At 45.0% G+C, this 17,457-nt stretch overlaps 1 protein-coding gene across 2 annotated transcripts in view; it reads left to right on the top strand.

Annotated features, from left to right (window-relative positions):
- Positions 1–17,457, top strand: part of dbn1 (drebrin 1) — a 198,642-nt gene that overhangs the window by 140,436 nt on the left and 40,749 nt on the right. For both annotated transcript variants that reach the window (XM_041193776.1, XM_041193775.1), the window contains 4 exons: positions 9,745–9,857; positions 11,957–12,031; positions 12,894–13,043; positions 14,260–14,337. In XM_041193776.1, the coding sequence (XP_041049710.1) occupies positions 9,745–9,857; positions 11,957–12,031; positions 12,894–13,043; positions 14,260–14,337 (416 nt within the window). The remainder of the gene's footprint in view (positions 1–9,744; positions 9,858–11,956; positions 12,032–12,893; positions 13,044–14,259; positions 14,338–17,457) is intronic.

Raw genomic sequence — 17,457 nt, 5'->3', positions numbered from 1 at the left:
ATTGTAACCTTACTCATAAAAATAAGTGCAGTATCAATGTAACAGTGCTTTGATTTTTACAAGTTTTAATTGTGTCATATTTCTAATGCTGTTATTTGGACGCATTCAATGATGTTGAAATACTGGAGTACCAATTAGTATCTTAGATGTTATTATTTGACTTCTTTTGTATGTTCAACTAATTGTTAAATCCTAATATATCTATACTGCAAACCACTTGTTATGATCCCCATTGGAACCAATAACTTTTCAAAAGAAAGGAATTCCCTCAACGCCAACAGAAAAAAGTTCACTTTATAAAACCTTTACTGTAACAAAATAAACCCAAATCCATATAAATCAAGCATTAATTAACAAGCAAATGATACTTCAAATAAAAAGGTAAATTTCACTTTAAATTGTGATACAACAAAGATACATGTACAAAACTACAAATACTCCCTCCTCAGAATATATGACATTAAACTCAGCTACTGAATCCTGTATTTCACAGGTGGAGCTTTAGTTCCTTTACTAATACAGGAGGTAGAGCCCAGGCTCCTTCAGACAACAGACTCACAACATCCGATTTCACAGGCCCCCAAAAGGCATGTCCATCCCAACCGATACTGCTCTGCTCCTAGAATCCTTTTTGGTCTCCTTCGCTAGCTGTGCCATGACTTCCCATCTCAGCTGCCTTACACCCACAGCTTTACGGTCCTTGTCCTATTCTCAGAAAACTCCCTGCTTCTTTATCAGGAGATCTGTTCTGTAGCTATGTTCTATTCCCAGCTAGAGAACTCCACTGTAATTCGATGTTCAGTTACCTGTCTACTTAACTTTTGCTTCACCTAACTCTCATTTTCCTAGAACTTAGATCACATGAGCACTTCTCAGAAGTACTCTCAACATTGCCAGGAATCATTTTAACTTAATTTCACTTTGGGTTTAAAGGGCCCTTCACAAAAGTAAAAATACAGGCTTTTTGCAAGGCACAAGGTGGTTCACACACTGTAAAGGCAGAAAACAGAATCAACAACTGATGCCTTTTTGATGGATGGGGTTAAATCAGCAGGGAGAAGGATTCAGTGATGATGGGCATTACATCAAAACAGTGGATACCACTGAGATTTTCAAATTGGTGCAACTTGCAATTACAGCTAGACTACTTGGGTGTAAAATTCATTTGCATAGCACTACTTCTAGTGACACTCAACAGTCCCGCCCGCAGAATTGTAGTGTGTGAAGCTACTGGAGTGGTTTCCATAGGTACATCCCCTGCATGCACCGAAGTTGCTGAACCTGCGTGATCATGAAGTTACTGACGTCAACAGATTAATAAAATGTCTGGATATCAAAATTGGTCAACAAATGTACAGGGAATAGCTTCTATATTTATTCCTGAAACAACAAGCATTGGTGAGCATGATGGGGTTTTTTAAAGGGTCACTCAACAAAGTACTTTTTACTTATTTGTGCTCAGACCAAAATTGGTGGAAGCTCTGTGCTGAGTTGCCACAGGAAGGCAGGAAATTAATTGTCTTTCATAGGTATGGGGGGGCAGTAGTTGCAATATGCCACTTGCTCTGCAAGGTGAGCAGGAGTTGCAGAGGAGGAGACAGAAAGGGGAACCTCTGCAAGTGGAATAAGTACAATTAGAAGTTGAACAAAGTGAAAAGGGCAGAATCTTATGATCTAACAGTTATGGAGTGATAAGCTCAAAAGGTGGAAAGCTGGATCACATATTACACCAGGAAAGATATTGAAATCTTAACATCAAAGATATAATAGAAAAAACATCTATGCCTGAGTCTTCCGTTTGGCACGTGGGGCGGGCCCCACATGGTGATGTGTAAAATGACGTGTGGTGATGTCAGGCGTGTGTCCCGACGTCACCGCATGTCATTCCGATCTTCAGCACCAGAGTTGGCTGCATGTCCGCTGAACTGTCAAAGGCCTATTAAGACTATTATTAAACTAACTGAGGTACTTGTCTGGGCTGCCCGTCCAACCTTAAGGGCAGGCAAAGAGTCCAGGCAGCCTTCGCATTCTTCATGGAACCTCATCCATGGGTGGAATGAAGTCTCATGAAGGCTTTATAAGTCTAATGAGGGGACCTGTCTGAAAATTTTTTTAAATTCTTTTCTTCATAATCAAAAGTAACCTCCTTGAGGTAGCTCCGTGCCTCAGGGAGATTTCTGCACTCTTTTGTGTGCACGCGTGAAAGAGTGCAGGCCCCGACTCTCCTGCCTCCCCCCGCCCGCACAAGTAGTGCTAAGTGCTTCCGGATGCGTGTCATGCTGGGCGGGCCTTAACTGGCCCACGCACGCAAAATGGCGGTGCGCAGCCAATTGCGGACGGCGATTGGCTACGCACCCGCCCACTCCCAAACCGCCTGCCCGACAGGGAGAGAATTCTCCCCCTAGAAATTGAGAATATAATAAAGAATAATTAGCACAGATTTTAGGAGGGAAGGTCATGTTTGGCCGAATGTATTGATTTCTTTGAAGAAGGAACAGTAGGAGTAGGCAATTGTAATGCGGGAGATGTAATATGTATGGCCTTTCAAACCACCTTTAATGAGGTGAACTCATGACTAACTGGGGGTCAGGGGTCAAGTAGCAGAATGAATAGCAAACCGGCTACAAAACAGAAGTCGGAGAGTAGAGGTTAAAGGTAGTTATTCAGAAAAGGTGGTATCAGTGCAGGGACCACAGTTGTTTACTATTTAAGTAAAGATCATCCTGTCCCGCCGAAAGTCAATGAGCTTTTGGCTGAGCCACTGGATTTCCCGTGGCGGGTCCTGCCATGACAGGGCCAGAAAAATCCCAGCCTTAGACTTGTGAATCAGAAGTACTGTCTCAAAATTTTGTGGATTGCACCACATCAGGAAGTATAGTTAATACAGAGGAAGATTGCAGCAAAATAAAAGATGTTAAACTTACAGAATGGGCTTGTAAATGGCCAATGAATTTAAATTTGGATATGTGCAAGGGCACACTTTTATAGGAGGAATATGGATGCCACTTATTCCTTGGAAAATAAGAATTTAAATGGCATAGGAATACAAAGAGATCTGGTTAAGGCATGGAAGGACAGCTCAGCCAAGCGGAATGTCCATCCTGTGGCACGTGGGGAGTCGTGGACACTTCTCATGGCCCAGACGAGCCCATGTGCAGGAAGTGTCACTGTTGCACAAACTTGAGTTCTGCATTTCAGAGCTTGAGCAGCGGCTGGAGTCGCTGAGGTGCATCAGTGAGGCAAAGAACTAAGTGGATAGTACATTCAGAGAGATGGTCACACCACAAGTTAGGGGCAAGCAGGCAGATAGCGAATGGGTGCCTGCCAGGCAGGTAGTGCAGGAGTCCCCAGACGTCCCTCTCACTAACCAGTTTTCCATTCTAGATATCAGTGAAGACGATGGATCCTTGGAGGAGTGCAGCAAGAGCTAAGCCGGTGGTACCGCAGGTGGCCCAGCTGTACAGGAGGAGAGGAAGAAGAGCGGAAGGCAGTACTGTTAGGGGTTTCTTTAGTTAGGGGAGCCAGCAGGCATTTCTGCGACTGTCAATGTAACTCCAGGATGATTTGTTGCCTCACTGGTGCTAGGGTCAAGGATGTCACAGAACGGCTGCAGGACATTCTTTTAGGAGAAAGCAAACAGCTAAAGGCCATGGTCCACATTGGTACTATTGACATAGGTAGGAAGGGGGGTGTGGTCCTATAATTTAGGGAACTAGGTAGAAAATTAGCAAGCAGGACCTCTGAAGTAGTAACCTTTGGTTTACTCCCAGTGCCACGTGCAAGTGAGTACAGAAATAGCAAGATAAGTCAGATGAATGCGTGGCTGGAAAGATGGTGTTTGAGGGAGGGCTTTAGATTCCTGTGACACTGGGACTGGCTCTGGCAGAGAAGGCAGCTGTACAAGCCAGACGGGTTGCATCTGAACAGAGCCAGGACTGAGTTCCTTGTGGGTCGTTTTGCTCGTGCTGTTGGGGAGGGTTTAAACTAACTCAGCACGGGTGTGGGAACCAGGAGAGAACATTAGAAAGTAACACCAGGGTGCACAGAATGCTGGGAGAGGCAGATAGCACTAAAATAGAGAATAGGGAGTTAATAAATGGAGTTGGAGTAAGGGAGCAAGTAATGAAGTCTAAATCAGGGTTACACTGCATGTATGTGAATGCACGGAGTATAGCTAATAAAATTGGGGAGTTACAGACACAGATTGCCTTGTGGGATTATGATGTTGTGGCAAAAACGGAGACCTGGCTTAAGGAAGGGAAGATCTGCGTGTTAAATATTCTTGGTTACAAGGTGTTCAGAAAAGATAGGAAAGGGAAAAAAGAAGGAGGGGTGGTGTTTTTGGTTTGGTGAGTATTACAGTAGTGGAGAAAGAGGATGTGTCAGAGGATTCAGGACAGAATCGATTTGGTTGGAGCTAAGGAATAAGAAGAGTACAATTACATTGCTCGATATAATATATAGACTGCCAGCAAGTGGGAAGGATATGGAGGAACAAATCTGCAAGGAAATTTCAAAGAGGTGTAAACATCATAGATTAGTTATAATTGGGGACTTTAATTACCCTATATAGACAGGGATAGTGGTAGTGTAAGAGGCAGAGGGGGACAAGCGTTCCTAGATTGTGTTCAGGAGAATTTCCTAAAGCAGCATGTGTCCAGTCCAACAAGAAAGGAGGCACTGCTAGACCTGGTTCTTGGGAATTAGGTGGGCCAAGTAGATCAAGGGAAGAATTTTCCCCTCCGTTGAGGGGGAAGTGCAGGAGCGGGCACGGGCAGGCGCGCCTCCGATCGGTACCACCAGTCAGGGTGCACCGGCATTTTACGTGGTGGGGGGGCCAATTAAGGCCCACCCAGCTTGACGTCCACCAGGAAGTGCTATGCACTCCCTGTGCAGACGGGTGGGGGGAGGATTCTCTCAGCCGAGAGTGCGCTCTCACGCATGCGTGAATAAAATGCACTGATCTCCCTGAGGCTAAGTGCTGCCTCAGGGAGATCAGCTCCAAATTTAAAAATGTTAAAGAGACAAAAAAAAAATTCCCTGACATGTCCCCTCATGTGACACTGTCACATCAGTTGGGACATGTCCATCACTTTCAGTGAAACCTTTATTAAATATTTAAAAGCCCTCATGAATCCTCATCCTGCCTGTGGATAAGGTTTCCTGCTTTTTCTTAAGCCCGCCAGGGTTCCCGGCCTGCCCACCAACCTTAAGGTTAGATAGGCAGGTCCACTAATTACATTAAGTATTTTTTAAATGGCCTCAATAGGCTGTTGACATGTTGGCAGGTGCACAGCTGATTCGGCTGAAAATGGAAATGATGCGGGGTGACATCAAGAGTTCCGCGAGTAGGCCCCGCCCCCCCCCCACTCGCTGACCTAAAGATCCTGCCCCTAGTAACAGTGGGGGAACATTTAGGGGACAGTGATCATTGTATCATAAGTTTTAGGATTACTGTGGAAAATGACATTGGTTAATCCAGAGTACGAATAATCAGCTGGCAGAGAGCAGACTTCAATGGGGCAAGAACTGAGCTGGGCCAGATAGACTGGAACCAAAGGGTGATGGGAAAAACAGTAGCTGAACAATGGGCTACCTTCAAAGAGGAGATGGTTTGGGCACTGTCCATGTTCCCTCAAAAGGAAAGGGTAGGATAAACAAATCTAGAGCTCCCTGGATGACAAAGGAGATGGAGGTTAAGTTAAAGAAGAAAAAGTGTGCTTACAACAGGTATCAGGTAACAAATGCAAATGAGAACCAACCTGAATACAGAAGGTTCAGAAGGGATGTGAAAAAGCATATATGAGAAGCAAAGAGGGATGATGAAAAAAGATTGGCACAATGCTGCTCTTCAAATTACAAAAAAATTCAGAAGCACTGGAGAAAATTCAGAAAAGACACCAGAACTAAGAGGGTACAATTTCCAAGAAAGACTAAACAAGATAGGGTTCTTTTCTCCAGCAAAGACTAACAGGTGACCTGATAAAGGTCTTCAAAATTATGAAGGAATTTGGTAGGGTGGATGTAAAGAAGATTGGAAGTCTAAAATTATGGTCATAAATATAAGATAGTCACTAACAAATTCAATAAGGCTTCAGCAGAAACTTCTTTACGCAATGCTGAGAATGTGGAATTTCCTGCCACATTGAATGGTTGAAACATTGGCAATGTTGCACATGTCTCTTGCGTGGAGCATAAGCGCCAACATAAATCTGCTGGGCTGACTGGTCTGTTGCTGTAAAATCTATTTAAAAATATTAGGCTTAGGGTGTGAATATCCTTATTAACAAATCCCACTTTAATTAGTCTTATTTTCCAAGTTTCCCTAGATCTCTTTGCACGTCTAGTCTATTTGTTTCCTATTTTATTACAGTGTGTACACTTCAAAAAAGACTTGTGTTTATATAGCACTTTTCATGACCATAGGACATTCTAAAGTGCTTTGCTCTCAATGAAGTACTTTTGAAACGTAGTCACCTTTGTATTTTAAGAAACGTGGCAGCCAATTAGCACACAAGCTCCCAGAAACAGCAATCTGACATTGATCTGTTTTGCAATGTTCATTGAGGGATAACTATTGGCCAGGAAACCAGGGATAACTCCCCTGCTTTTCTTCAAAATAGTGTCATGGGATCTTTTATGCCCAACTGTGAAGAATAAAGAAGGCACCTCCAGCAGTGTAGCACTTCCTCACTATTGCACTGAACTGTTAGCCTTGTATTTGTGCTCAAGTCCTGAAGGGAGTGACGAGGGAGGAATAGGGGACTTGAATCCACAACTTTAGCCAGTGCTGAGGTTGTGAAAGAGGCTATTTACGTGCAGGCCTTTGAGCTTTTAGACTCTTGCGTCAAAATTTAATTCCCCCCCCCCCCCACCCCCCCACCACCACCCACCCCGCAGCAGTGAGTTTGGAGGCAGGAGAGTGCGGTTGGGTGCCCTGCCGCCTTCTTGACTTCGCCCGATTAAGTCCAGGGCAAGAAGGCTTGTGGACGGCCTTCTTGCCCAGACGCAAATTGAAGCCTCTAAGTGAATAATTAATGATGCCCACTTAAGGGCCTCATCTTGCTGCCGCTGGTATTCAACCAGGGGACTTGCCATGCGGGAAGCCCAAAAAGCAAACACTGCCAGATTTGCTTTCAGGCTCGCAGTGGGAGGCCCTCATTCAAAGGCACTCAGTCCCTGATCGAGGACCCAGCATTGGGATTGGGAAGGGGGGCCCACTGAGAGACACCTAGCCTCCCCCCCCAAACCTCCAAAGAAGGTCACCTCCAGTGACCTCCTCCCCACAATTCCCTTCCCCACGATTCCCTTCCTGCCCTCACTGACCTGTGGCCTGGGTCCTTCGGCAATCCTAGGCCTCTGGTGGGTGCATTGCCGGCAGCTATTGCTGCTCCCAGTGGTGCTGATGGGCAATGGAGAACTGCCAACTTCTGATCAGCGGGCAGCTCGGCTGGGATTTCCGCGCCCAGGGTCCTAAATCCTGAAGAAGGCCTTCAGCTAGACACTGATGTGCACTTAATAAGGCAGGCCTTTGCCAACAGAGGCAATCAGGGGCTCTCACCAGCTCCCCAGCCGGCAGATGAGCCCCTGTCACCTGAATTAAATTCTACCCTTATTTTCCAAAGAGTCCTCCATATTTCTCCTAGCAAAATGTACCATCTCACATTTATCCATATTGAAATTCATTTGCATTTTGCATGCCCATTTTACAAGTTTATTAATGTCTTCTTGTAATTTGTTGAAGTCTCACACAGCCCTATTCAAATGGGTTTAGCTTCGCTGACCCCAGAGATGCTGGTTGGATTTTAATCACCCTTTCAAATATCTCCTTCATTGGCTCTGTGTCAATTTTTGTCTAATTCCATTCTGTATAGGTCCTTGAGACATTTTTTAAAGTTAAGAATGCTATATAAATGCAATTACTTTTGTATTTGTCATAATAAAAATAATTAACTCTGGCATATTGGTAACTTAATACAGTAATATCTGACGATTTTCTTTTGTATTACTACGTAAACCTGAACTGAGTTTCACAGTAGTGTAATCTTGGCTGAAACACCATCTGCTGTCAAAGTGCAGGTTGTCAAACACCAGATCACACTGACTTCAGCTTTTATTTCAAGCACAGCCCCTCTCCTTCCTGCCAACCTCCCACTTCCAGCCCCCACCTCCAAAACATTGTAACATGCTGAGAGAATAGGCCCTTGTGACAAAACTGGGAGATTTTGTCTTATTAGGCTTATTTAGCTTTAGATAACAATGGATGTTCTGTTCAAAATGGCATCGGCCAGCTGTATGTGTCAATTGGATGTCTTAAAGAAATTCCCTTTGATCTGAATTTAAGTTGGTCTGTGGAGTTCTAATAAACTGTGGCTGGTTGAAATGCAAATAGCCATCATCAAATTATTCAAAAACATTTTAAATATTTGCCTGTGTCCTTAGTTGGTTGAATTTGTCCTGTAACCTCATTATTATATGTGGATTTCTGAGATTTTGTATTGTTAAATGTGTGATCTAATATTTCTGGTATTATTGATATGGAAATGCATTTTAGATTTATAAATTAAATGCTTGAAATAAAGAGCCCTTTGATCTATTGAGCTTGATCTATCTGAACAAGTGAAACTCATTGTGAAAGTGTTTTATTTAGGCTGGCTGGCACAGTCAGCTGAGAAGCCAGCTTCAAGACAAAACATGATGTTTTTTTTGCAGCTAGGTGCAGTTTCTGAAACCAAATAAAGGCAATCTAAACATTACACCAGAGACAGAAATTAGAAATTATCTTCATTGTGTGTTCTAATAACATTTTTGAAGCAATAAGATCTTTATTTTCTTGTCTGCATCAAGCCCATTTCAGTTTGTTAGTCCTTTTTAAAAGGAGTTTGAAAAGAAAGTCACTCCCTTATTAGGCATCCACCCTTGAGCATATGCGACAGTTTTGTTCTTAGCTCTACTTATGAAATGAGAAGAGATGCAGTGCGAATAAATTAAAGTCCAATTCACATTGTTACTGCAAAATAGAGTATTTGTTAACCCTGTCTGTTAAAACTCCCTGATCACAAGGGATGTGACTTACTTATAGAGAGCCTGGTGTAACCATTAAAAGAGATGCTGTTTTCAAGAAAAAGGAACTATTCAGAAACTGTCAATTAACATCCCTCTCTTTCTCTGACCACTTATCCCTTGTACTGTAATGTCTGCTTTTTTCACCTGACCGACCTCCTTGCTGAAATGTTTTGTGTTGGCAGTTCGTTTTTGCCTCCTTGCCTTCACTGGAACACATTGTGGCTATAGTGAGATTTGTACTAATCTAATTTGTCCAACTAAAGTGGGTAAATCTGATCAACCAACAATGTTGAGCCTTAGACTCCAGCTTTCTGGATAGGAATAAAGCCCTTCATCAGCCAAAGTGTCATTACCTGTTAAATGTTTTTTATTATTTGGCAATTGAATTGCACAGATAGTTCTTGGCAACTTTGGCTTTATACCTGACCAGTCCATCAATTGGGACAGGAATGTGGGGAGTGACAGGTTAACTCCTCAAATGTGCATACACTAAGCATGCACATTTTTACCTATTTTCTAATGCACCTTGTTTCAAGCTGACGGCATGTTAATCCAAGGAAGGATATGTGACTAGAAAAAGTTCATATTAAGCCACTGTGAATTAGCACTTTTAAACACGAACAGTATTTGTTATATGCTCTTAATATCCCTGACAAGTCTTTCTTTCCTTATTTTCAGCTGGCGGTCTGCAGGAAATTGCCACAAAGTTTGACAACCAAAGTGTGATGTATGGATTCTGCAGCATCAAAGACTCTGGTTCTGGCCTGCCCAAATATGTCCTCATCAATTGGGTATGTAAAAAAATATCTTTTTCAGTGTCTAACTACAGTGCTTTAATAGATGCAAAACGTCCACAATTAATACCAGCTTTCCAAACTCCAGAAGAATGCACTAAAAAAAGCTCAAGAGATATATTTACCAGCTTCAGAATCCAAGCCTTCTTGATCATGCTTTTGTCACTTCCAAACTTGATCATTCTTTTCCTCTGGCCAGCATCCTGTGTTTGCCATTCACTAACTAGCCCATTTAAATTTCTACTGCCCATATCATATCTCACACCAAGTCCTTCCCATCCATCACCCTTGTACTTGCATTGTCTCCCAGTCCTCCATTAGATCAAGATTAAAATTCTCAATTTTGTGATCTTCTTGCCCCATTTCTGTAATCTCTTCCATCACTGTATCACCACCATTCACCAACAACTCTTAGCCCTCCCCTCCCCCTCACCACCCTCAACTCTAAAATCTCTATTCCTATGACTCTGATTTATTTTGAAATCTTTTCACACCCTCCATCCCTTCACCCACCTTTGATGACCTTGCTTTCAGCTGCTTAGGTCCTATGTTCTTGAAATCTCTCCTACACCCTCTCTCCACCTCCTCACTTCTTTTAAGACCTCTTTAAAACTCACTTACTTACCAGCTTCCTTGCATAAATCTTTTGATCACATCTTTGAATAGCTCCGTCTTCGGCTTGGAGTACAATTATTTTTTTTCTGTGAATCACCATTTAGCATTTTAATGCTATGTAAATGCAAGTTGTTCATTTGTTAGGTATGTTTATTCCAGGCATAACTGGATAGTTGTGCAGAATTATGTAATTTTACATTTTTTGAGTATTTCTCCTGCAGTCATTTTGTCTGGCTTCCCGGTTACATGCCTCATTTGGCTCAAGGATGCTCTTATGTGCAACACTTAGGGTCAAGTGCATGGTTATTCTGCCTTCTAGCATTGAAACTCATTCAAGGACTAGCTCTCTAATTTGCCGTGGCTTTCGTTCAGTGTAGGTCTGCCATAGCATAGCTCAGAATCTCTATGTTGAGACCACTGACGCTAGTTCTGACCTTCAAAGTGATTGATTATTTCCAAACGAAATGCTTAAGCAGAATCTGCCATTGTCGATGCCAGTGTGATAAGCTCCTAAAAAATTAAGATTTAAGAGTTGCCATCCAATGGATTTAGCTCTCGCCTGTTTTGCAGCAGTGTTCAGTGTGCCCCCTGCTGTGGGAAAGAGTGTGGTGCAGCCTTCATGCAGTAAATTATAGGCCTGCCAATAGTGCAATCAGTGGTTCTAAAGTGATGTCTGCCTACCTACTTTATCGTTCAACAAAATAAAATCTTTCAGTAATTCTCCCAGTATATTGACCTGAGTTTTAGGTCTCTTGTAAGACACCATAGCTGTATGATCAAGTACCATATCTTTATAAATATTATTTTGAAACCTTCCCCAAAATAATGCTTGAGAGTGGAAACTGTAGAGAATCATGAGCTTCTGTCCTAAAGCTCCATAACTGAGCACATTACTACATCTTGGCAATGCAAAAAATAAATCCATTAAATGGGATTGAATAAGCATTACTGTACCTTTCCCCACTTTTTAAATATACTTTATTAACATTTCTTTATTTCTTTGTGTCCATTTATCTTTTTACTAATGAGCACATTGCTAAGGTAATGTCTGAAACTAGCCAAGCAAAGAGTTGCGCCTGATTAGTTGGTGAACACAGAAGTAATTCTCCTTTTCCAGATAGCTCTTCTCTTTGCCAGTCAACTCCAAGTAACTGCCTCAGTACGTCCTAAGGATAAACCTTTCTGTAGCTTCCCAGTCTGCATTTTGATGTGAGCAACTGTTGCTCCCATATGATCTCAAAGGTCATCTATGCTGCAGCTCCTGTCTGCCACCCAGATATGAAGAGGTGTTCCCTGTACACTCCCAAAAACAATCCCTGTTTTAGTTTCTTGAACTAGTGCAGATTTCTTGAACAAGTGCATGTGGTGTGAGAATGAGCTAAGAAATGAACTCCCTTTAAACTCCTGCTTCAAATGAAGTTACAAATCTTGGCTAAAGCATTGTGCTAGTGAGGTTTTTGCCCTTTTTCTTTGTTCTTTAGGTTGGTGAAGATGTTGATGACCATCGAAAATGTACATGTGCCAGTCACGTGCCCACAATTGCAGACTTTTTCCAGGCAAGTGTGCTTCTTCTGGTATTTCAGATCATCCTTTGTTGTTTAAGAATAAACTGACCCCGATTTAGCTAAGTCATTGGCAGTGACATCAGATAAGTTGAAATTTATTGCTCTCAAATTGTTCAGTTCAGCAACTAGCGCATTTTTACAAGTTCTGCTTCTGTAGTTTGGGTTGAAGGAGATCAAAGTCTGTTCACCAACTTCCCACACTCCATTGCTAAATCGGTCCCTTTAGTCTCACGGCAGATGTATATGCTATATGACTGAAACTACAGAAGCACCAAATGTAAAAATGGCTCATTCATTCTGATCGTTGGGTGGATCTTCTAGATATAATTCAGCATTGAAGTGAAACTGCCATTTAATAATTAAAAGGCTTGGAAACCTTCAGATACGGCAATGGTTGGCCAAGAAAAATGCATGTCTTTAAAGACAGGAAATCTAATGGCCAATCCTTGGTCAAATTAAGTTAGCTAGTCGGGGCAATGAGGCACATTAATTGGTATCACCACCCGAGAACTGGTTTGGTGGAGGATTGGTAGGGATGCAGTGGGTGTGGAATAAAGTAATGGTACCAGTTCCCATTTGTTATGCAGTGGTTTCTGCTAAACTGCATCAATATTGATGTGAGGACTCAATTGCAATATTCTCTATGTGGAATAGCCTACTGATACTTGCAGACAAAGTTTATTTGTGAAGAATAACTACTTGCATAAAGTACATGTGGGCTGTTGGCATTGTCCAGCAAGAATCAGTACATTTAGGAGAGAAGGGAGAAAAGGAAGGAAAATAGAGGATGTGTTAAGCTTCAAAAAAATATTCATCACCTTTTTCCCTTCTCTCTCTTCCTATCTCCAAACAGGGGGCAAATGTTATCGTTAATGCCAGCAGCCCTGAGGATGTAGACTCGACTGCTATCCGTCAGAAGCTGACCAATGGCACAATGCACATTTCGAGCCCAGTTTTGCGCCGACTCCACCTGAAAGAGGATGATGAGTTGTTGGCTCCAGTGGTGAGTAAAAGACAGAGGGCCAAATTTTTTGCCATGGAGGCAAGAACAAGAGCAGGATTTGTTTTCAGGCCAGAAACTCACCTCCAGGGGAAATTAATTAAAGTTAAGATTTGCATGTGAGTGAACTCTTAATTAACATGGAGATGGGTTTCCTGCCCGATTAAGGGTTACAGGCCAGCCTTCAAAGCTGGAGGGCCAATCAGAGACCTTCCAACCGAAACACCCAGCTGTAATAAAAGGTAAGTAACTGGGGATTTGAGAAATGCTTCAACAAAAAGGTGCTCTCTCAGTCATTTTTTCAAAATCTTAATTGAAAATACATAAAAAGCAGCCACTGTGGGTGGCGTATGAGGGAAATCCCTCTAACAGGTGGTCTTTTGGCTATATTCCCATTCTGGGAGGCAGGGAAAACCTGTAGGCCTGCCAGAAGCACTGGCATCCCAGCCTTCCAGTCAATCTGTGGGCCAGCAGCTCTTCAGTCCCAGCAGTGCCACTGAGAATGATGGCCACTGCTGGAACTGTAGCAATACCCAGACCAAACCAGCAATGGAGGCAGGAGAAATTGGTGAGTGGGGTGTGCTCACCAGGCCCAGTCTGGCAGGACCCGGCGAGGATGGGAGGGATAGTGGTTGAGAGGCCGAGGAGAGGGTCTTCAAGTGAGGTCGGCCCTTTCTGCTGGGGCTCTCCGTGGGGCACAAGGCACCCAATCAGGAGAGACCCCCTTCCTCAAGTGAGTAAGGTGGGCAGCATTTACCTGGCATGGGCACCCTCCACCACTGGTAAAATACCAGCAGCAGTGGGAAGAGGCCCTTAACTTGCCATCAGTTAGTCTCTTAAGAGTCACAGTTGGCCCAAAGGCAGGCAGGCCACCTGAAACCTACCCCACTGCTGGTAAAATACTAGTGGAGGCAGGTAGACGACAGGCCCAGTGGCTCCTGCTATCCAGCAACACAGTTGTGTTACTATTCATATTACCTGATTTCAACGTACAGAATTGTTAGGATTCTGCATGAATTTAACCATGAAGGATGTAGAACCGGAGATATTTAGTCTCTACTTCCTCTCTGCACTTCAAATGCCTGTGGGTATGACTGATTGATTCATTCTTCTGTGCTGTAAATTACAAAAAGGAGCTAGTCAAAAGTCTCAATAGTTCCTGCACAACAACTCCCTCTTGCAATACCAATTGATTTTTTTGTAAATGTTCATGTTGCAGGGCACGACATACCAGAAGACCAACGCTGCAATTGAAATGAAGCGAATCAACCGAGAATTGTTCTGGGCACAGGCAAAGGTACAACTCCTTATTGTCACCATTTGAAAATCATGAGAGACTTTGCCAACTGTGTAAGAATTTCAGTTTTGAAAAGAACAATACAGATTTTAGTTATTCTACTCCTACATAATGATCTTTCAGCAAGACATTCCTTGTCTGAGGAATGTACAGAACGTCACTTGAAGTCTGGTGGCATAGAATAAAATTTTAATGAGCAGTTTTGCTGACCTGGTCTGGACGGCCTGCATCGGCCCTGAATGATCAGAGTTGCCTGCAGCTGCTCTAAATATCCTGACCTGCCCTGAGTTGCCTGCATCTGATCTGAATCAGTTCGACCACACAATCAATTGTTTTACTCCATTTATTTTAAACAATTGTTTTTAAAACAGCTTTGGAACAAGAACAGAAATAACACAGCTTATCAGTTATTAGCATCTGTGGATACAGCATTCTGCATTTTGGTTGTGCTTCAGTTGTGGAGCTTTGCTTCAATTTATTATCCTCTCTTCTTGGACAACAATCTCCTTAAGAATAGGAGTGGATCACAATAGGTTTCTTGATCAGAGGTAGCACTACTCCTCCCTGTCGATTTGAAAGCAAGTTAGGTTGCAGATTGATAGTGAAGATGAGCAATTGATAATTGCAATTCACTATGACCTTTACTGCTATATAAGAAATGTAATTCATCTAAAGCAGGCTTGCCAACACACAGCTGAAGCCATTTTATGTGGCCTCCGGAGCCACTTTGCAAAATGCCAATATGACAGGTAAGTGAAGTTGAAGATTCTGCAAGGGGCTGCTCTTCCAATCCCAGGCCGTTACTCTCCGACAAACGTGGGAGAGAAAGTCTCTGAATGAACGAGCAGTGATCACTGGCGGCAGTAAGTGTGCTGGGGGGGGAAAGAGAGGATTTGAGTGGGGGTCAGATGAAGAAGAGAGAAGGTTCTGTGGGGCCCAGAGAGAAGGAGAGAGGCTGCGGGGTCTGAGGGAGAGAGGGTGCTACGGGGCCTGATGGAGAGAAGGTGCTGTGAGGCCCGGGGAGCGAAGATGCTGCAGGACCAGGGGAGAGAGAGAGGCTGCGGGATGCAAGGGAGAAAAGGTGCTGTGGGGCCCAGGGGAGAGAGAAGCTGTGGGGTCCGGGGCAGAGAAGGTGCTCTGGGGCCTGGTGAAAGAGAGAGGCTGCGGGGCGCGTGGGAGAGAAGGTGCCGTGGGGCCCAGAGAGAGAGAGAGAGGCTGCGGGGCCCAGAGAGAGAGAGAGAGGCTGTGGGGCCTGGAGGGAGAGAAGGCGCTGGGAGGCCCAGGATAGAGAGAGGCTGTGGGGCTCAGGAAAAGGGAGAAGCTGTGGGGCCTGGGGGGTGCAGAGAGGCTGCGGGGCCCAGGGAAAGAGAGAAGCTGTGGGGCTCAGGGAGAAGGTGCAACAGGACCCAGGGTAGAGAGAGGCTGAAGGGAGAGAGGCTGCAGTGCTCGGGGAGAAAGAGAGATGCTGCAGTGCTCAGGGGTTAGAGAGAGGCCGCTGTGCTTGGCGGGGAAGAGAGGCTGCGGGGCCCGAGAGAGAGAGAGAGGCTGCGGGGCCCAGGGCAGAGAGGTCACCGCAGGTCCTGGAGGGACAGAGGCTGCGGGGCCCGAGCAAAGAGAGGGATGTGTGGCCTGGAGGGAGAGAAGGTGCTGTGGGGCCCAGGGGAGAGGGAGGAGCTGCAGTGTCTGGGCAGAGAGAGGTTGTGGGGCCTGGGGAAAGAGAGAGGCAGCGGGGCCCAGGGGGAAAGAGGCTGCAGAGCCTGAGAGAGAGAGGCTGCAGGGCCCGGGGAGAGAGAGAGGCTGAGGGGCCTGAGGAGAGAGAGAAGCTGTGGGGCCCAGGGAGAAGGTGCTACAAGACCCAGGGGGAGAGAGAGGCTGGGGGAGAGAGGCTGTGTGGCTCGGGGGGAGAGAGAGACGCTGCAGTGCTCAGGGCTAGAGTGAGGCTGCTGTGTTTGGTGGGGAAGAGAGGCTGCGGTGCCCGAGAGAGAGAGGCTGCGGGGCTCAGGGAAAGAGAGAAGCTATGAGGCCCAGGGAAAAGGTGCTATGGAGCCCAGGAGAGAGAGAAGTTGTGGGGCCTGGGAGAGAGAGAGAGAGGCTGCAGAGCCAGAGAAAAGAGAGAGAGAGAGAGACGGAGAGAGAGAGACGGGGAGAGAGAGAGACGGGGAGAGAGAGAGACGGGGAGAGAGAGAGACGGGGAGAGAGAGAGACGGGGAGAGAGAGAGACGGGGAGAGAGAGAGACGGGGAGAGAGAGAGACGGGGAGAGAGAGAGACGGGGAGAGAGAGAGACGGGGAGAGAGAGAGACGGGGAGAGAGAGAGACGGGGAGACGGGGAGAGAGAGAGAGAGAGACGGGGAGAGAGAGAGAGAGAGATGGGGAGAGAGACAGAGAAAAAGAAATTGTCTCTAAGTGCGGTAGGATTTTTTAGCCACTGGCCGCAATGGCAGCTTTTCACGCCGTGTTGTCCCAATACTGCCTCATTAATCATGCATTCCCACGAAACACGCCTTTCAATGGTAGGTGTGCTCTCATTTGCCCACTATGCCATCACCTCACCGCTTTATCACGCCGGCCACCATATTTAAAGTGCAGCCACAGGCACACCTCTCAGTGCTTAAAGCCCAGGAATACTGCACAGAAGACAAAGCCCCATAAGGCAAGAAGATTGCAGTCTCCAGGTTTAATGACACATCCCTTGAGTGCCTTTTGGATGTCGTGGAGGTCTGTTGTGTTGTCCTGTACCCTCACAGAATGGGAAGCGGTTGCAGTGGTGGCCAGTGCCAACATCTTACAAAAGAGCAGTCACCCACTGCCACAAAAGGATGAATGACTTCCTCCGTTCCGCCAGGATGAGTCACTCTTCTCATCACTCTCAACTTACACTCAATCACATAACCACAGGGATCTCACTCACTGCCGGTTCAAGGGACAAGACTATTCACTCTCTCACTCACACCTTCATTGTCCTCATCCTGTCCATGGGACCACTCACCACCCACACATGCCAGGCATATTTATCATTTGGCCTGGCAGGCATCTTGCTTATACTCTCTCTATCTCTTTTCATGCAGGACAAGCTGGCACACAACAACAGGGAGAGGTTACCGACTGGTGGAAGAATGCCT

Source organism: Carcharodon carcharias, chromosome 8, assembly GCF_017639515.1.
Source record: "Carcharodon carcharias isolate sCarCar2 chromosome 8, sCarCar2.pri, whole genome shotgun sequence".
NCBI lineage: Eukaryota > Metazoa > Chordata > Chondrichthyes > Lamniformes > Lamnidae > Carcharodon > Carcharodon carcharias.
Note: the sequence above shows the minus strand (reverse complement) of the source record. Positions and strands in the feature narration are given on the sequence as shown.